Below are 21,509 nucleotides of genomic sequence, written 5' to 3'. Positions count from 1 at the left end.
AGAATTTACAAAAAAAAAAAAAAAAAAAATTCCTATGTAATCTAACGAATGATGATTCTATATCAATGAGATCAGACTCGTTATATATTTTTTACTTCCCCTGTAGGTATTTTCGGTTAGATATGACACTGGAAACCATATGCAGTAAAATTCCTTTAAACTGGACACCTTCGAAACCACGTAAAAAGTCTGGTTTTAAGAGGTATCCTGTTTAGAGAGGTTCTCTTCTGCACAGATATTTAAAATGGGACCATGAAAAACGTCCGGCTTTGAGAGAATTCCAATTTACAGAGGGTCCGGCTTTGAGAGAATTCCAGTTTACAGAGGGTCCGGCTTTGAGAGAATTCCAGTTTACAAAGGGTCCGGTCTGGAGAGGTTTCACTGTATTTGTTCAGTGAATTACACTGACATAAAGTCACAAAAACACAATAAGCTTGAAAAGACCTGTTATTTATATCATGTCACTGAAATAGTCTAGTAAGTTTCCTTCGATAAAGGAACTATATACGATACCCATGATCAACACATATTAATTCAAAGGCCGACAACCAGGGTCCGTTCCATGAAGAAATCTTAGTGCTAAGATCACCCACCGTAAAGTGACAGACCCTAGTTTTTAAACACTAACATATTTTTCACTATTAACGTCGTTTTTGATCATTTAAATTAGCAATACTTACATTTTATTATTTAGAATATTAATTTTCGTACACCTGAAGTGGTTCTGAACAGCCAGGTTTTTGTAATACCCTGAAACGCATTTTTCAAAATTCTAAAAATGCATGTTCGTCTGAGAAATAATGGTTATCGAGACGAGCTTTAGTCTAGTTTTGGACTAGATTTCCCTGTTTAAACATCACAGACGTTAGCTTCTCTCTCTTATAACCATATCCACATGTGTGTTGCAGGTTTGTAGATAACTAAGCTTAGTGTCTATTTTCACGGGATAAAAATGTTCTGCTGATCCAAAGCCAGCCTTAAAATGAGTTGTTCTATTATTAAAAGTTGATATTTACTGTTAAACTGTATTAATAAGTTAAATGTTGAGATGAACAGCGATATGATCGGACATGATGGTGACTAAAATGAGAAGACGCCATGACGAATCACAAACATCACTTCGCAGTCTGTGGGATCTGAGGTAAGCCAAATTCATCCACCGGAACGTCTCCCTGAAAATTACAAAAACAACAATTTAAAGTAATTATTGACAAAACGATTTTCTTATAGACAATACAGTACATACCACAGCTTTTGGTGTACCAGTTGTGATCGATCCTACAGAAAGGAAGGTTAATATTTCTCTTAAAATGACAGACCCTTTCACTAATAGAGCTGGGTTTTTTTGTTTTTTTTTATTGAAATCAGACATCACTTAGATTTTATTGTTTAGATTATCCACTTTCGTACAACAGAAGTGTTTCTGGTCATCCTGGACCCATATTCACAAAAAGGTGTAAATTTACGTCTATGACTAGCACTTACGTCTGCCGTAGATTTACGTTTACGTGCAAGAAGCACCTTATTCTCAAAGACTGTCGTAAATGTAAACGTAACTTAGTTGGACGTAAATCTACGATTTAACACTCTCACTGGAGTAATTAAAAAAACACCCATTAGAAACGATGGCTACTGGGTAAATAACAATGCGCAAAACGCAATTTTGTTTGTCGTCTGCTAACAATAACATTGCGAACAGTGAACCATGGCATTTTGGTATTGGTACGAACTTGAGGACATTTCTTAAAAAGGAAAAGATAACTCAGGAGAAATTGACCGAGTCGAAAACATCCGTTCGATCACCAACAAAAATATGTTAAATCCGTGGGCGTTCGCCATCGCAAACTGCTTCAATTATTGGCACTGCTGCCAGTTTTCGTAAATAATAGTAAATAACGGCGATCGTGCTTGATTTATTATATGAACACGACTTACGTGCAGCCTTAGTTGTAACTGGAGGCACTCTTATATTTACGTCCAACTTTACACGTAACTTACGTTTTCGTTGTTTCATGAATAGCTCTTCAATCGTAGATTACATTTACGTGTAAAACTAGGCTTACGATGTTTTGTGAACATGGGTCCTGGTTTTTCTAATACCATGAAATGAAGTCTTTATATAGTAACAGTTATGGGGACAAGCTATAGTTTACTTTTTAAGGGTATTTCCACGTTTTAATATCGCAGACACTTGTTTATAATAATAATAATAATAATAATAAATTCCTTATTTAGTGAGGGTAACATAGTTAGCAAAAGCTAATCTTCCCTGAGGCCCTCAGGTACAAACAATACAGAATTACAATACATACATTTATGAACAAATAGAAAATACATATGTGGCAATAAACATATGTACAAATGATATTATTTTAACAAATATTGCTCGAGTCTGTATTTAAAAACAGCAGTATATTTGGCGATGATCGGATAGCTTTAGGTAATTGATTCCAAAGTACTGGTCCAGAGTAACTGAAATCATGTTTAAATGAAGACATTTGAGGTTTTGGAATTGTTTCACTATATTGTAACTTTATCTCAGGGTGTTACAGGTTAGCAGATCAACCAAACTCCATGTCCATTTGTATGTGATGAAACTAGGGTCTGCTCCTTTAAACGTCTTACCCGCATACTCTCTGCCCCGGGATCTGCCGTTGGTGCGGTCGGTGCTGCCACCTCATCTAGATACGACGTGTCTTCGTCGAGGCCGATCTCGTCGCCGAGGGCGTCTAGCTCAGCCTCCAACTCATCGTCGTCAACCTCCGGCATGCCATAGTTCCGCCCCAACACATCCTGGATCTCATCAGCCTGCTCCATCATGTCCTCCAGTTCGTCCTGCATGTTCTGGGAGCAACACAGAGGAAAAGAATGTTTAGCTAACGACACCTCAGAGAGAGAGAGAGAGAGAGAGAGAGAGAGAGAGAGAGAGAGAGAGAGAGAGAGGGAGGGGAGGGGGAGGGAGGGTAGGGAGGGAAGGGGGAGGATGGGTAGGGAGAGAGAGAGTACTTTTTAACATGCTCCTATACCACTAAGGTTTTAAGCATAACACCTCAGCACATTTTAAATTAAGGCTATTTGGGGTCTAACATATTCTGGGAGGAAACAAAGGAAAGGAATGTTAAGCTAACGACACCACAGAGAGAGAGAGAGAGTACTTTTTAAACATGCCCCTATACCACTAAGGTTTTAAGCGTAACACCTCAGCACATTTTAAATTAAGGCTATTTGGGGTCTAACATTCTGTGAGGAAAACAAAGAAAAGGAATGTTACGCTAACGACACCTCAGCACATTTTAAATTAAGGCTATTTGGGGTCTAACATATCTGGGAGGAAACAAAGGAAAGGAATGTTAAGCTAACGACACCTCAGACAGAGAGAGAGAGAGTACTTTTTAAACATGCCCCTATACCACCGGTTCCCTCCCATTCTGCCTACAACCCATTTTGCCTACAACTCAGTATGCCTACACTCAGTTTGCCTACAGTATGACAACGTGACATCCCCAGTTAATAGTGGGACAATCCCTGTTACTTTTTGTCTCAAACCAACATAAAAACATTGGGTAACATTGTATTATAGAAACAATTAAGATTACAATTACACAGAAGTAATGTAATTGGGGCTTAGTGGAGCAAAGGTGATTTCACGCTCTTTATTTTGATTAGTATTAGTCCAATGATCCCATACTGTGATCCTTAATATGTGATCAAAGTGTTAAATGGCATCCATGATTCTTTGATATAGGATTAAAGTTAAATGTTTATATAAACATAAGGATTATCAGAAATGGCTTCCAAAACATATATATGTATATATTGAGCTGTATGTGCAGAATAGGTTGCTATATCGTTGCACTATGGCTGGGTTACAGAGAGTTGAATTTATAACGTCACAAATTTCAGGGTCATTTTAATAGTTTAATCGTTTTTGTTGTGTAATGTTAATAGTTTTTATAATAAAATATGTGTTTGTCATATTATTTTGTCATGTTATTTTATACATAGGGACCATACATGGAATGTTCCACTTTTAACTGGGGATATCATCTTTTCATACTGAGTGTAGGCATAATGGGTGTTGGCAAAATAGGAGGACACCATACCACTAAGGTTTTAGGCATAACACCTCAGCACATTTTAAATTAAGGCTATTTGGGGTCTAACATTCTGGGAGGAAAACAAAGGAAAGGAATGTTAAACTAACGACATTCTAAATAAATAAATAAGAAAAATATACTGGAGATTGCAGCTTTTTATATTATTTTATAGTGTTCTTTTTCTTGTTTTTAATGTAGATGAGTGAAGTGTTAATGGATTTGTTAATAAATAAAAGAACCAAAATTTTTTTTTTGTTTAACGACACTACTAGAGCACACTGATTGTCTATAAAAGTGACTGAAGTAAAATGTGTACTTAATGGAAAACACAAATCAAAACATACAAAATATCTAAGTATTAGAGTTAGCATGAAAAAAAAGGAAGGTTAAGTCTCTTAAGAAAAATTACCCAAAGAGCATATACATTCATGTCAAGCACTAGTGCACAAACATACACATACAGAAAAAAACATACAGACACAACACAGACATACATTCACATAATTCATGTACATGTAAGAATCAATACCATAATACTCACCTCAATGTTATCAATGTTGACATTTTTGTATGCCTTTTTAAAATCTTTAACACCAACTTTCATAGCATCCACCTAAAATAAGAGAATGAAGAACAACTTACACCTTACAACTTATCATGTCATACAAAATATATGTTTACCAAACATTGCCTAATGATGATACCATTAATTTGAATTGAAAAGAAAGAAAGAAATGTCTTATTTAACATATGGTTAAGGAACATACAGATAACAATGAGAGAGGAAATTCGCTGTCACCACTGCAGTGGCTGATTTTTTTCATTAGCAGCAAGGGATCTTTTATATGCACCATCTGACAGACAGGATAATACATGTACATACCTTTATTACACTAGTTGAAGGGAATATTGGCTGGAATGAAAAATAACCCAATGGGACCACAGATAGGGATTGGTCCTAGACCGATTGTGCATCAAGTGCTTTACCACTGGGCTAGTTCCACCCCTGATGTGAATTGAAATTTAAAAATTCTAAGTACATGTACAGTGTAACTTACAACTCTCTACATGATGGGTCTCCAGATTTCATGGAAATTATCATTTCTAGTACTAGAGTGTTGAAAAAGTAATTGAACCTAAAGTCTGTTAAATCATTATCATTGGTGCATTGCTTAAAAACATTTTGTGGTTTTAAAACAGCATAAATACTTTGGGTCGAATTTACAAAGCCTGTTTTAGACTTACATACTTGTAACTATTTACATTTACAATGCTTAAGCAACTGCATTTAAGAAAAATGAGCTTCGTAAATTCGACCCATTATTTTTGTGTGCAATTTAAAAAACAATCTGTCCAGAAATAGATTGTAGTGCATACCATACAGGGGTGCAGAAAGCAATCATCCCATTCGCCAAATGCGAGTAAAAATTCTGACAGATGAGTTAAACAATATAACTACTAGTCCGACAGGCGATCCATCTTTTTTTGACAACCGTAAACCTTTTTTTGGAGAATATTTCAAAAAAACTATTGTTTTGTTAATCAAAGTCTTTTTTATTTTGTTTGCCATGTGATTTTGATCGCTTGGCCAATCAAGTGTTATTAATGATGTTTTTGTCAAATTTATATTGATCATTTGAAGTGTATATTATAATATTGTTAAACAATAATATTTTGATCTATGGTCTGGCAGACTAGTAGAAATACTGGCAGCTAGCACATTTTAGTTGGTTCTGGTCCGGAGGGCTAGTGAAATATTTTCCATTTCTGCACCCCTGCCATAGTAAGAAAAGGATGTGTTCACCGCTGGGAACGACTATAGTGCTGAGTAGGACTGAGCTTTTACAATGCTTCCCATACATGATTCCAGAAAAACTGTTTCCAATGATCACAAGCTATGAATCTGGAAAAAGTGTTTCCCATAAAATTTGAAATCCTGAGGCTAATTTTAGCAGTACTACTTACCGTTGTTTTAGTGTCTTTCAATGTCTGGATAGCAAAATTTTGTTGTTCAAGATTAAATGACTGATTACCGAGTTGTTCACGTTGGTTCTCATACCTAAAAACAAATTAAAACACATTATATACATGTCCTAGTGAATTTAAAAATTAAATAAAATACACAACATGAATCAAGAACATTTTGTTCTAAAACTTTTGATTAGACACACAAGTATTATACGTATTTAGCATTTCAGAATTGTGTAGTGATCTCTAAAACTTGCATAATGAATTGCAACATGATGTGATACTGAACAAAATGTTGCCACTGTGCCTTTTACCAGGGCTTCTAGAATTTTATAAAAACCCACTAGCCATTGGATCAGTGATTTTAAAAATGTACTAGCCATGATTAAAAATTCACTAGCCCTGTTTTAAATAAATACAGTTATACTGATAGTCATAATTAGATATGTCACCTAAACAGGAATATAGAGCTTAAAATCCTTAGTTTGGGGGTGGAAAGAGGGGGCATGATATTCATATTTACAAAATATGTAACTGTAACATTTAACAAGGGTTTTTTTTCCACTAGCCGTCGGGTTAGTTATAGTAGGTATTTACTAGCCCAAAATTAATTATCACTAGCCATGGGAGTATGGCTACCATAATATAGAAGCCCTGCTTTTACTTTTTCCACAAAGTCAGGGCAAGCTCTGTTACTTGCCAAATTCACCAATTTTAAAAATAACTGGCAAATTTTGTTTTACTTTTGTGAAATAATTTCATGTAATAATTTATTTTTTTTATAAGAAAATAAACCAGTTTCTGCAATTTTTTAAGTTTAAGAAATAACTTAACAAAATTTTCTGCCCACCAAGAGCTAACCCTGCAAAGCCCTGAGTCTCAAATTCACCGGACAACAGCATAATTTCAGGATGTTCATTATATTTGAAAGTGGGATGCTGTTGGACAAAGTATACTGACGATCAAAAGAAAGTATACCAATTATTTTTTCAAAGTATTAAAAACAACTCAAAACACAAGTTGATGCAAGTGTTATATTTTGAAAGTATAATAATTTGGCGATAAATAAACACGAGTATACTCAATAAAACCCATAAAATTATAATATCACAGTTCACTACAGCACTAGTGGTGAAATGTGGGATTTCATAGAGGACCACTCATAAAGAAGGTGAATACATTTGACCAAAAAGAACATGTTTCAATAGCGTGTATGTCCACCATGTGCAAGTATGCAAGCATAGACCCGACGTCGGACAGATTTCCGTCAATGACAATAAGGTCTGTCCAATGTTGGCCACAGATACCGCCCCAAACCATCACAGATCCACCACCAAACGGTTCAGTCTCCTGAACACAGCACGGAGCTGTTCTCTCTCCTGCACGTCGGTATATCCGAGTCCTGCCATCAGCTCTGAATAACTGGAACCTGCTCTCATCAGAAAAGAGTACACGTTGCCAGTTCCGATGTTGCCAACGTTGAAACTGACGTGCCCAACGTAAACGTCGAACTCGATGTTGCCTCGTCAATGTCATCCCTCTGAATGGTCGATAGGCCCTGATACCATGCTGTCGTAGTCGACGACGTACAGTGTGACGACTGATGACACGTCCAAGGCCAGTCGCTGCAGATGACGTCATAGTGAGGAATCTGTTATGTAAGTGTAAGATGCGGAGATGGCGGTCCTCGTTGGCTGTTGCGACGCAGGGTCTTCCACTTCATGGTCTGTCTGCAGTCCTGCCAGTCACCCTGTAACGCTGTATCAACCTGGTGATCGTCAATTTTGTACAATTCAGGATTCTTGCCACATGGGCATAACTCGCACCCAACTGCACCATACCAATAGCTCTCTCTCTTTCTTCAGCAGTTAGCCTTGCCATGTTCTCTGGTGTTTTACTGTTGACCGAGGCATGTTCTAAGCAATGGCACCCTTTTTTACACCCTTATGTGCACGAGTATTATGTTTCTCGTGCAGTATAAATTTGATGAATAAACTCATTTTGCACGTGTGGCATCGCCCAAACACAGCAATGTGCGACTATTCGTCATTGATTGCATTATAACAAACAATACTGGAACCTATCTAACCTTCCATGAACGTGTATTGTGTTTATTTATAATAAAAATAATTGGTATATACTTTCTTTTGATCGTCAGTTTATATGGCTATATTTAATGAACAAGTCTGTTTTGTTTAACGACACCACTAAAGCACATTCATTATGTAATCATCGGCTATTGGATGTCAAATATTTGGTTATTATGACTTGTAGTTATCAGAGGAAACCTGCAACATTTATCCTAATGCAGCAAGGGATCTTTTATATGCACATCCCCACACAGGAAAGCACATACCACAGCCTTTGTCCAGCTGTGGTGCACTGGTTGGGATGGGAAAAAAACCAATCAGCTGAATGGATACACTGAGGTGGTTCGATCCTGTGAAGCAAGTACCTCAAGCAAGCACTCAACCGACTGAACTAAATCCCGCCCCCTATTTAATGAATGCAGAGAGGTGTATAATTATAAGAAAAACGGTAGGCAGTGGTGGGAAAAGTAGCTGCCAACCCTTTCTCCCCCCCCCACCCCCACCTCCAGTTAATCAGACCACCTCTCAAATGGCAGATACATGTAAGGAAATAGTTTTCATACCAATACAACAAAGAAGTCTCAATTTTATTTGGTGTGTGACCTCTTTACAACAATTAAATGAAAAAGCATGACTGCACAATAACATTACGATGACATCGCTTTATAATGTGAAAGTTAATTTTGTTTAATGACACCACTAGAGCACACTTATTAACTATCGGGTATTGGATGTCAAACATTTGATAATTTTAACATTATTATATAGTCTCAGAGAGGAAACCTGCTACAGTTTTCCATTAGTAGCAAGGGATTTTTTATATGCACCATCCCACAGAGTATACCACAGCCTATGATATACTAGTCATGAAGCACTCGCTGGAATGAAAAATAGCCCAATGGACCCACCAATGGGGATTGATCCTAGACCGACCGTCCATCAAGCAAGTGATTTACACCTGGGCTACATCCTGTCAATCTGAGTGTGACAGGCATGTCGATGTGAAAATGCACTGCATTAATTACCATCGTTCACACTGAATGTGATGAGACACTGATTTCTGTACATCCATGTTGGGAAATGGTGTTAAATTGTTTTAAGTGTGAACACAGCATATGAAGTTCTGCAATATAATTATATATACTTACATTTTTCTCTGCTTCAAAACTCTAAGTGCTTTCTGCTTCACCATATTCTAAAAAAATCAATTAAAATTAAAAAAAAAAAAAAAAAAAAATTCAAAGCAACATTTGTTAAAGAGAAGTCATGGTTAAACAGGACCAAAACTGAAAAGAATTTCACTGTAATTTGCAGCCAATTTTCAAAGATCTACAGTATTTCCTTGAAAATTATTCAAAAGTGGTAATCTAAAGAAACATTTGTTACCAAATACTGAATGTTGTAGCCACTTTGTATAATTATTAGCAATTGGTTAATTTGGCAGTGTGCAGGGTGAGCCCTGCTTAAAATGTTCAGGGTGAGCCCTACTTAAAATGTGTAGGGTGAGCCCTGCTTAAAATGTGCAGGGTGAGCCCTGCTTGAAAGGTTCAGGGTGAGCCCTGCTTAAAATGTGCAGGGTGAGCCCTGCTTAAAATGTTCAGGGTGAGCCCTGCTTAAAATGTGCAGGGTGAGCCCTGCTTAAAATGTTCAGGGTGAGCCCTGCTTAAAATGTTCAGGGTGAGCCCTGCTTAAAATGTTCAGGGTGAGCCCTGCTTAAAATGTGCAGGGTGAGCCCTGCTTAAAATGTGCAGGGTGAGCCCTGCTTAAAATGTTCAGGGTGAGCCCTGCTTAAAATGTGCAGGGTGAGCCCTGCTTAAAATGTGCAGGGTGAGCCCTGCTTAAAATGTTCAGGGTGAGCCCTGCTTAAAATGTTCAAGGTGAGCCCTGCTTAAAATGTGCAGGGTGAGCCCTGCTTAAAAGGTTCAGGGTGAGCCCTGCTTAAAATGTGCAGGGTGAGCCCTACTTAAAATGTTCAGGGTGAGCCCTGCTTAAAATGTTCAGGGTGAGCCCTACTTAAAATGTTCAGGGTGAGCCCTACTTAAAATGTTCAGGGTGAGCCCTGCTTAAAATGTTCAGGGTGAGCCCTGCTTAAAATGTGCAGGGTGAGCCCTGCTTAAAAGGTTCAGGGTGAGCCCTGCTTAAAATGTGCAGGGTGAGCCCTGCTTAAAATGTTCAGGGTGAGCCCTGCTTAAAATGTGCAGGGTGAGCCCTGCTTAAAATGTGCAGGGTGAGCCCTGCTTAAAATGTTCAGGGTGAGCCCTGCTTAAAATGTTCAGGGTGAGCCCTGCTTAAAATGTTCAGGGTGAGCCCTGCTTGAAAGGTTCAGGGGGTGGGAGCATTACTTTTGACGGTCCATCTCTCATTTTCTTCATCTGATTTTTATATTTGTTGAGTTCTCCATCGAGACGAGCTATCTTCTTATCAATTGATTCTCCGCGACTGTCAATCTGAAACACAATAATATAAAATATTTATAAAACATTTACAATGTAACATACATGTATATATTATATATTTATAATAGGAAAAATGCTGGATCCCAAACATTACATATACAGAATACATGTAAAATATATATTATTATTATTAACATTTTCAACATTGAGAAATAAAAAATAATATCTAACAAGGTTGAAGTTTTAACATAGGGCACTGAATTTTCGCAATACAGCTGCCATGCTTGCTATTGGTATGATATGGGACAGGAATTGTCACAGTGTGTTGAGAAAAAGATCTCTGATCAGACACCACCACTTGAAATTATTACTCAGTATAAATTGGGACTCAAACCCATGGTGCACAACTATTTGTTAGAATGATGTATCTTACTATTAGACCAACATGTACCTGTGGATCAGATATTTATATAATAATTTGCTAATATCTTAGTAGGACTCTCCTTTGGAACTGTCATGTATAAAGAACATCATAAATACATCATAAATACTTATAATAAATAGAGTTAGGGTTAGGGTTAGTGACAGTGCCAAAGGAAAGTCTTTCCTATATCTTCAATATAGAAATATATATATAAATATGTAAATATATCAATGATAGAAATGACCTTACACTTTAACGGGGTGTTAATTTTTCAACTGCTGGTATGATTACCCTTCAGATTTGGATGAAGATCTATTCAGTAATAATTTTCACTTTAAATGTTACCAACAATAAAAAATATTAACAAACTATAATTTCTAGTCATACATATTATGTACATAGAGCTTAAAGGCACAGAACCTAGTTTCAGCCTGTGAAAATGGACACTAAGTTTAGTTAATCTACAAACATGCAACACATTTGGGTAAGGTTATAACAGAGAGAAGCTAAAATCTGTGACGTTTAAACAGGGAAATACTGTCTAAAAATAACTAGAGCTTGACTCAATAACCATTAGTATCATTACTTCTCAGAAGAAAGTGCGTTTTTGGAATTATGAAAAATTTATCTTGGGGTATTATAAAAATCTGGATGACCAGAACCACTTGAGGTGTACGAAACTGAATATTCTAAATAATAAGATGTAAGTAATTCTAATTTAAATTATAAAAAACGGCTTTAATAGTGAAAAATATGTTGTACAACTTGTAGTGTTTAAAAACTATTGTCCGAACCAAATTGTTAACAACTACAAAAAATTACTCTCCTACCTTTAATTGCCGTTAGATTTCCTCCAAAGTTTGTCCAGACACAAATCGCAAACAAAACACTACAAATATACAGATTCCACACACGAGACTGCAACGATGTCGCCGATATTGTCTGCTGAGATTGCATAGGGAAAAATACATGCAGTTTTCTGCCGTCTGCCATGTTGCTTGTTTATGGAACTCTTCAAGAGGAGTGAAAGCCTCCAAAGTGTGTGACACAATTAATATGAAATCGATGATCTTTAGTGGTATCATTAAAATAATAATAATAATAAAAAAATAAAATAATAATATGACATCATCACATTTGCTTTTATATCATAACATGTCATGACGTTGTTAGATAAGTCCTATCCTTTCACCCCTCTTGAAGAATATTCCATAAAAAGTCAACATGACAGCTGATACAAAATTACATGCTTTTTTCCCTATGCGTTCTCAGCGAAGTCGATATAGATGACATGGTTAGCATCTGGTATGTGGAATCTGTGTCATTGTAACGGTTTTTTCAAGATTTGTGTCTGAACAAACTTTGGAGGAAATTTAACGGCAATTAAAGGTAGGAGAGTAATTTTTTGTAGTTGTTAACAATTTGGTTCGGACAATAAGGTCTGTCACTTTAATTTGTTTTTTGACTGTAAACAAAAAATTGTTTTGCAAATTGTAATTTGGAGGTAACTTTTGTAGGCCTAATCCAGAATAATTAACATATGGATTTGTACTTGAATTTTGTTTTACTCGTGCAACCAGATATGAAACCTACAGTAGGGCCTAGTCATTTCTGATTGTCTTGTCGAAAATACATGTCCGTCGAAAACCAATAGGCCTATCCTATAATAGTTTTCTTAAATCAGATAGATTGATCTGTTCGACTTACGTTTGATACACAGTCTGTCAGATTTGGAGGAGGTTCCTTTGGCTTTCCTTTTCCAAATAGACGGTTCATGTTCAATGATAATAAACACAAATAAAAACAAGAAAATTACGGAGTTCTGTTAACCTATAGGCAAAACTTCTCTTCCTTATTAGGGAGCATTTACTACACTGATATTGTAATGATCCAATAAAAGGTACTTTTAAACCGTGTCTTGTTCATAAAATTAATAATAGTGTTGTTTTGATTTTGTTTATATATAGCGAAATAGCTGTTATTTCTTTTCATTGTTTGATCGTTGCTATTACCGTTTATTGAAAATAAAATCCATAAATGATCCCTTTTCACGTGACCTTGAGTCAGAGAATTGTACACAACAAAGCGTCAGATATATTTGTGCATGACTCTGAATAATATTTTTATTTCTAAGCATATTGAGCAAGATCCGTTCATTAACATGAGACCCTTTGGTCACTTAAAAAATCCGCGAATACCGGTAGATTAAAAAATTTGATTTTTTTTCCTTAGTGTTGGCAACATTGACAGTGATATTGACGGTGCCACAGTGACAGTGGTATGTAATAACGAAAACAGGTTTATTAATATGGTAAAACTGTGGAGTTGCTTATATTTTGCATGACTTGAACATAAGATATAAATATAAAATAGACTAATAATTAAAAAATAAATATAAATTATGAAATGTATCTTTACAGAGACAGAAACATTCTAATTTAGGACCTGTAGTGTTGGGGACACACACACACAGTGACACACACAGTGACACACACACACACACACTCTCTCTCTCTCTCTCTCTCTCTCTCTCTCTCTCTCTCTCTCTCTCTCGTCATGTCATGTCAGGGTTTTACGTGCACATTCAGAACAAGCTGTTGTAGCGCACGCCTGTCGTGGGCACATAAGACGGCCTTGGCCGGCTCCTCCATCCATGACAGGATTCTCTCTCTCAATTATCAATAGTCTTTATATTGACGAAACCGAAAAACACTTTAGTAATAACACTCTCTCTCTCTCTCTCTCTCTCTCTCTCTCTCTCTCTCTCTCTCTCTCTCTCTCTCTCTCTCTCTCTCTCTCTCTCTCTCTCAGTTATCAATAGTCTTTATAAATTCATAATTTCTGTATAAATGTACTCCCAAAAACCTATAAGAATTATATCATATAATGTGGGGATAGGGAGCACACATTATGGGAAGCACAAGCACAAGCACATTTTTGTTCAAATATAAATATAATATTTAGAACAAAAAAAGTAAATATTTTGAGTTAAGTTAGTGGACAAAGCCCCAAATCTTTCAGGCCTGAAAAATTAAAATAAAATAATATAAATGCATGAAGATTGGACAACCCTTTGATTGGATGGACATTTGAGTTGAATATTGTTAATACTGACCAGTCCAGTAATCGTTAATATGGTCAGAAGGTATTGTGCATGGACTGTTACTTACAAATATCATTTATCAGCCAGAATTAAAACATTAATTTCAACTTATTTTTGTGCTTATATCCAATTAAGGTTTAAGCATGCTGTCCTGGGCACACACCTCAGGTACCTGGGCTGTCTGTGCAGGACAGTGGGTTACTTGTTAGTTAGTTAAAGAGAGAGAAGAGGGTGTAGTGGTCTTACACCTACTTATTGAGTGGTCAAAACTCGCTCTGGGTGGGAGCCAGTACAGGGCTGAGAACTCAGTACCTACCAGCCTTATGTCCAGTGGCTTAACCACGACACCACAGAGGCCGGTTGAGACATTAATGGACAGTTAGTAGAGAGTTCGCTTGAGGTGCTTTGATCACAGGATCAAAACTGCTCAGTGGACCCAGTCTCTGATTGCCCCCCCCCCCCCCCCCCCCACTCCACCCATCTCAACCAGTGCCAAAAGCATTGGTATATTTTGTCTGAAGAGTACATGTTATATAATTAACAAATTTTTAACATCCAATAACCAATGATTAATAATATCAGTGTGCTCTAGTGGTGTTGTTAAACAAAACAGACTTTAACTTTAATGGATCAATACTTTGTGTTATATACATATAATTATATTATATATATTATAAATTATATTATATATATTATATATTCTGAAATTGTCAGTTTAAAATGCAAAAACAAATTTGTAATATATACATGTATGTATTCTGAAATTTTCAGTTTAAAACACTTCAAAGATACGTCACATGATTGAGTCACAAAAATAAACATTTATTACTAATTAGTTATTACTAAATAGTGTAGTTTTAAAAATACTTTTTTATTTCTATATTTCAGTTAACAATGAACAACAACAGAAATACATTTACAAATATTGACGAAGATATCGGCTAAGAAACAATGGATTCATTCTTTAAATGGAGATCTAGAAGAAACCAAATTGGACAAAGAACGTCATGATATCCTGTAGATAAAACCAGAAGATTCACTTCATTTTGATTCCAATATGCAGGGCACTTCAAGCTCTGTTACCCTGTGTGGTTTGATAACTGTTTTGACAATCCTTGAACACATATAAAACCGGAAGATTCACTTCATTTTGATTCCAATATGCAGAACACCTCAAGCTCTAGTACCCCGTATGGTATGATTACTGGACCAGCCTGTTTTGACAATCAATGGACTCGTATAAAACAGGAATATAACCCTCATTTTGATGCCAATATGCAGGACACTTCAAGCTCTGGTACACCGTATGGTATGATCGATGGATCAGCCCGTTTTGACAATCGTTGGACATGTATAAAACAGGAAAATAATTCACTTCCTTTTGATTCCAATATACAGGGTGCTTCAGGCTCTAGCAGCGTGCATGGTATAGCCACTGGACCAGTCTGTGTTGACAATCAGTGGACTCGAATAAAACAGGAATATAACCCTCATTTTGAACGCAATTTGCAGAATGCTTCAAGCTCTGGTACCCCACATGGTATGATCACTGGACCATTCTGTTTAGACAACAGTCGTTTGAAGACTGAAGCGCTGCAACCTGACAACTCTTTTAGCTTAAAGAGAAGCTATGATACAGCTGTGTCTGATTATTACCAGTATCGTAATACTGTACGAGTAGAGCACAAAGATTCAAATAAACTGGGTATGCCTTTGTCTTGGACAGGGAATAACAGCTTTGAAAGGTATGATGGTAGTGACATGGGGATGCTGCCATCTAGGACAGGGAATAACGGCTTGGAGAGGTGTTGCGATGGTAGTGACAATGGGATGCTGTCATCTAGGACAGGGAATAATAGCTTGAAAAGATGTTATGATGGTAGTGACATAGGTATGCTGTCATCTTGGAGAGGGAATAACAGCTTGGAAAGGTACAATGGTAGTGACATGGGCATGCTGTCACCTAGGATGGGGAATAACAGCTTGGAAAGATGTTATTATGATGGTAGTGCAATGGGTATGCTGTCGTCTCGGACAGGGAATAACAGCCTGGAAAGGTGTTATTATGATGGTGACATTAAAAAGAAATGTTATACCATGGAAAATGCATTCAAAAGTGATGAAGATTATACCCGTGTTTCCGAAGGTTATGCCAGGAACAGTTTTGGTCAGATATCAAACCATATTCCTACATCATTCGTTCCAGCAAAATACCATCATGGTTCTGCTGTTAATCAAAACGAAAAATATTTCTATTCCCACAATGCAGAAATTGGCCAAGGATCCATTTCATGGAATAACCCTATGGCACTTCAGGGACCTTTTATTCACCACACAAAATACCCGAACAGTTATGATGCTGATAGACATACATCCTTCTTTCCAACAATATCGGAAACATCACCGAATCCTAATTATTCTAATTACATGCATAACGGCCCCGAAGGGTCATCCGGCTCACATTTAATTGCAAGAAATCCAGAGCCGTTTTCAAGTACATTTAAGACTTGTGCAGCAACATCCGACAGACACAGTACTGAAAACAGGTGTCATTCTTCAGGACAAGGTATTTACAAGTTTCAGTGTTCACCGAACGAAGCCGGGCTGATAGCAAACCAGTACATTCTTATTGAAAAGTGGCAGTGTGAGAGACTAAGGGAGATAACCCTGCCCAGCAAGGTTGCCCATGTCTACAATCCGTTGGAGTACGCGTTTGAAACGCACTATGATTTCATATCCAAGTTCTGCAACTCGGAGAAGCACATTCTGTTTCTTGGGATGAACCCAGGACCGTGGGGGATGTCGCAGAATGGGGTGAGGAAAGATACAAAACACTGTAAATCATAAAACATGTTTACGATAACTTAAAGGTCCTATGCAAGGCTTCTAGAATTTGTATAAAATCCACTAGCCATGGGATCAGTGATTTAAAAAATCTACTAGCCACGATTAAAAATTCACTAGCCCTACTTTACTTTAATACAATTTTACTGAATATTGGTAATAATCAGATATGTCACCTAAAGAGGGATATAGAGCTTAAAAATAATTAACATATGGGGGTTGGAGTGGGGCAGGATATTCATATTTACAAAATAATATGTAACATTTGATAAAAAAAAAATCATTAGCCATCGGGCATAGCACTAGTAGTAATTAACTAGCCCAACATTGAATATCACTAGCCATGGGAGTGGGGCTACCATAATCTAGAATCCCTGCTATGTCAAAGTTTCGTTATTTTCACATTTATTTGTATTAAATACTACAAATTAATCGATCCTGCGCATATTTCCATAATTAACTTTAGAATAATATTTTAAAAAGTCTTTCACTGTATGATAAGAGGTGTTTTCTGAATAATGTTTTGCTAAATATAATAAGCCCAGTGGGGCGAAGACTGAATAATGTTTAAAAAGTCTTTCATTATGAGCTTAGCATGATAAGGGGGGGTGGGCTGATTTCCAGCATGGGGTGGGACAAGGGGCCAGTTTTGTTAAAAAATAAATAATAATAATTAAATGAATCGGGGGAAACCCCCAAAAAACATTCAGTACCACATCTATTAATTTAGTGTTTCAATTGTTATTAATAAATAATAATATATATACATATATATATATATATATATATATATATATATATATATATATATATTATATATTCTTTTTTTTACTATCTAATTATCAGAAACATCCCTTCTATGTTACAATTACTTACCACTTCTGTTTATTTACATCCAGAATTTAATGCTGATAAAACATTACAACAGTAATTAACAACAGACTGGCATATGTACATGCTAAAGAGAGCTAAACTTACTCTTAAACTACTCTCAGGGGAGTGATATCTCCAACTAAATGGCCAGGTCTCATATACATGATGATACATACAATAACATGATTTCGCACATTACAAAATAATATGGGTAAAATACAGCCAGAAGGCTTACCATTAAACATACATATTGTTTTAATTCTTCACCATTTCCTAGAAGTGAATATGTGAACCATATCATGTGTCACAATTAGGAACTATAGTGGACAATCATCAATGAACTCTCACTCGGAAGTGATCTGTGTAGTGAGATCTCAGTGTAGCATCAGACTGGGTTCAAAAATACTGTTTCTTAACTTCACCAGTAAATGACGACATTCATTGTTTCAGCAAAAAATAAAAACGCAGGATTAAAAAAACACAAAAAACATTATATGGTATCCCGGTGGGATACTGGGTTCTTGAAGTCTGGTATCCAAAATTAAATTCCGGTATCCCCGGGATATCGGGATACTATTAATCTCGAAGACTGATAAGTCGTGCACAGAGTCACATTATATGGAAAGCAGGTCTACGATCAATTCAGCTTTTGACACTTTGATATAAACAAATTTAAAAATGTGTGTATTTCAGGTTCCATTTGGAGAAATCAACATTGTAAAAAATTGGTTCGGAGTGACAGGTTCCGTGTCGAAGCCTCACAACGAACATCCCAAGCGACCGATTCTTGGTCTCGACTGTAAAAGATCTGAGGTAAGTGATGGCATACAATGTATATGCTACAGACAAATCATTGACCATGGTATGTGCTGTCTCGTCTGAGGGGAAACTATATAAAATGTCACTTGATGCTTTTCGAAAGCAGTAGCCTACAGGAATGAGATGGCAGCAGTGTTCTTTTCTGTTGACCAAGTTCTCGACTCAACCAGTGTCCCACAACTGGTATATTAAAGTTCATGGTATGTGCTGTCCTGTCTGTGTGGAAATGTATATAAAATGCCACTTGATGCTTTTCAGAAGCAGTAGCCTACAGGAATGAGATGGCAGCATTTTTCTTTTCTGTTGACCAAGTTCTTGACTCAACCAGTGCTCAGTAACTGGTATATTAAAGGTCGTGGTACGTGCTGTTCTGTCTGTGGGAAAATGCATGTAAAAGATTCTTTGCTGCTACTGAAAAATAATGTACTGGGTTTCTAGGCAAGCGTGCTGGAATTTCAGCAGGTGTTGGGGGTGTTAAACTCTGGTGACAAAACTTTATAGGGAGTCGAATCATGTTCCCACAGGAAATATATTCAGAAAAAAAGAAAATTCAGCAAGGAGGGATTTCGATGCCTGGTCTCCTCTAATAAAACGAGGTCAGAATTATCAAGTGTTTGGTTTCCAATAGCTGATGATTAATTAAACAAACTTTTATTGTAATACATGTAAGCACAAATTAGTGTACAATGGTGGAGGTTTTTTTAAAACTATTTACTTTCCTTTACTATTTGTTTTCATTTTCGTCTTTCAGGTGTCTGGTTCTCGGTTCTGGGGATTTTTCAAGGATATTTGCAAAACACCGGAAAACTTCTTCAGAACCTGTTTTGTATACAACCTCTGCCCAATGGCGTTCATGACGGAGTCCGCTAAGAACATAACCCCTCCGCAGCTGACGGCCAACACCCTTCTCCAGGTGAACTCAGTCTGTGATGAGGCTTTACTCAGAGTGGTGCAGCTACTCAATGTGAAGGTGATTGTCGGCGTGGGGAAGTACGCCTACAACCGCGCCCTCAAAGTGATGACGTCGGCAGGCATCAACAGCGTGGCGGTGGATCAAATAATGCACCCGAGTCCCATCAACCCTGCTGCTAACAAGGGTTGGAGTGGAATCGTTCTCCAGCAGTTGCAGGAGAAAGGATTGTTGGCCGTTATTACGCAAGACGGGGAAATAAAATTAGAATGAAATTAGAAACTAGTAACTTGTTATTGGTCGATTGATTGTCCAAAAGGCACACTTAGATCCCGTGTTTGGAGTCCTCGAAATGAACAATTTAGCATTCTGCGCTCCCGCCTTAAAAAGCTGTTGCAAACTTGATCTGCAAGGTGCGGGGCAAAGCCCAATGGTAAAATGTCCGGCCGATGCATGGTCAGTCTAAGTTCCATCCCCATCGATGGGCCCATTGGGCCATCTCTTGTTCCAGCCAGTGCATCATGACTGGTATATCAAAGGTCGTAGTATGTGCCGTCCTGTCTGTGAGATGGTGCATATAAAAGATCCCTCACTACTAATGGAAAAATGTAGCGGGTTTCCTCTCTAAGACTATGTCATAAATACAAATGTTTGACATCCAAAAGCCGATGATTAATAAATCAATGTGCTCCAGTAGTGTTGTTAAAGAAGGTGTTATTTGTTGACCTCGGCTCCTGTGTTTGCAGTATTCATAAATATTCATAACAGCAATCAGCAATGCAGCTTCATTGTCACACATTTGATAACTCCCAGAGGAACTGTTAACCCACAAGTTTCTTATTAACAAGGGATTTTTTATATGCACTCTACCCCAGACAGGACAGCACCTCTACTGTAGCATCCTGCAGCTGCCCTTGTAACCGAGATAATATGTGTGATCTTTCGACCCTTTGAACAGACACCGACACTTCAGTTCAAATAATTTATTAACAGTAACAATTTACATGTATTACAAAATAGACAATTACAAAACATTGAAAGAACATTCATACCACTATTACAATAATATTAATATATTCTCTATAAAAGGAAAAGAATATTGAAAGAAAATATAAAAGACTTTACAGACGCACTGCTTTTTATTTTTGGTTTTCTTTAATAAATTATATACTGACATCCAAAAGAAACTATACCAATACACATAGACTACTGAAGAAAAACCAAAGACATGTTGCATGTTTAAAACATATATTCATGAGATTGGTGTTTTGGCATATTGGAGAACAAAATTTCATTCCATAAAACGGATTAAAAGCAGAAACAAATATAACCACCATTTTATTTCCATTATTCGAATTATAAAGGAAATTAAATCATTTTTTGTCGGTATAATTTCTTTTGGATGTCAGTACAATTACAAAGGTCAAAGATTAATGTCAGGTCACCAGGTTTGATCTGTAATGATGCATGTAAAAAAAGGCTAAATGTTTTGCCATGGACAGCAACCTAAACGAACTGATTTGGCATTTTTATCGCATTCTATTTTCTTTAACCACTGTGTAAAAGTCTTTGAAAATGGAAGGTAAAAGTCTTTGAATTTGTTTGGTCTTTAAGGCCATGAACCCTGATACATGCATGTAGAAACCGGAGTCATTGAATTAAGTCATTAAGCCCACTACTGCATCCCCTAAATAGTCATGTGGTTATCACGTTAATAATTCTAGGTTACATCATCATAAACCATTACTATTACATCACCTATAGAAGTGATGGTAAATTCTTAGTCACGTGTTTAGCACATGTTAATAATTCTAGGTTACATCATACAGTGTATGTATATGGAAAATATAATCAACGGATTGAACCATTATTACTATATCCCTTATAGAGTTAGTTGATGGTAAATTCTTAATCATACGTTTTGCACGTTAATAATTCTAGGTTACAACATAAAATATACTTACCCCAAAGTAGATAGGTCATAA

General features: G+C 36.7%; 2 protein-coding genes across 2 annotated transcripts; one reads left to right on the top strand and one right to left on the bottom strand.

The window, feature by feature from the left end:
- Positions 1–688: 688 nt before the first annotated feature.
- On the bottom strand, positions 689–12,825 carry LOC121385235 (charged multivesicular body protein 5-like). The gene is made up of 7 exons (XM_041515818.1): positions 12,683–12,825; positions 10,498–10,602; positions 9,304–9,350; positions 6,063–6,156; positions 4,639–4,710; positions 2,626–2,844; positions 689–1,172 (listed from the first exon to the last, which is right to left on the bottom strand). Exons 1-7 carry the CDS (start codon positions 12,749–12,751, stop codon positions 1,116–1,118), a joined length of 663 nt encoding a protein of 220 aa, XP_041371752.1. The 5' UTR covers positions 12,752–12,825; the 3' UTR covers positions 689–1,115.
- A 232-nt stretch (positions 12,826–13,057) lies between these two features.
- On the top strand, positions 13,058–19,802 carry LOC121385220. Its single transcript, XM_041515803.1, has 4 exons — positions 13,058–13,253; positions 14,967–16,892; positions 18,489–18,608; positions 19,366–19,802. The coding sequence occupies exons 2-4, from the start codon at positions 15,240–15,242 to the stop codon at positions 19,795–19,797; spliced, it is 2,205 nt and encodes a 734-aa protein (XP_041371737.1). The 5' UTR covers positions 13,058–13,253; positions 14,967–15,239; the 3' UTR covers positions 19,798–19,802.
- The last annotated feature ends 1,707 nt before the right edge of the window (positions 19,803–21,509 follow it).

The sequence above is a fragment of the Gigantopelta aegis genome, chromosome 11, assembly GCF_016097555.1.
Source record: "Gigantopelta aegis isolate Gae_Host chromosome 11, Gae_host_genome, whole genome shotgun sequence".
Classification (NCBI taxonomy): Eukaryota; Metazoa; Mollusca; class Gastropoda; order Neomphalida; family Peltospiridae; genus Gigantopelta; species Gigantopelta aegis.
The sequence above is the reverse complement of the archived record's forward strand: the minus strand, read 5'-3'. Positions and strand labels throughout refer to the sequence as shown.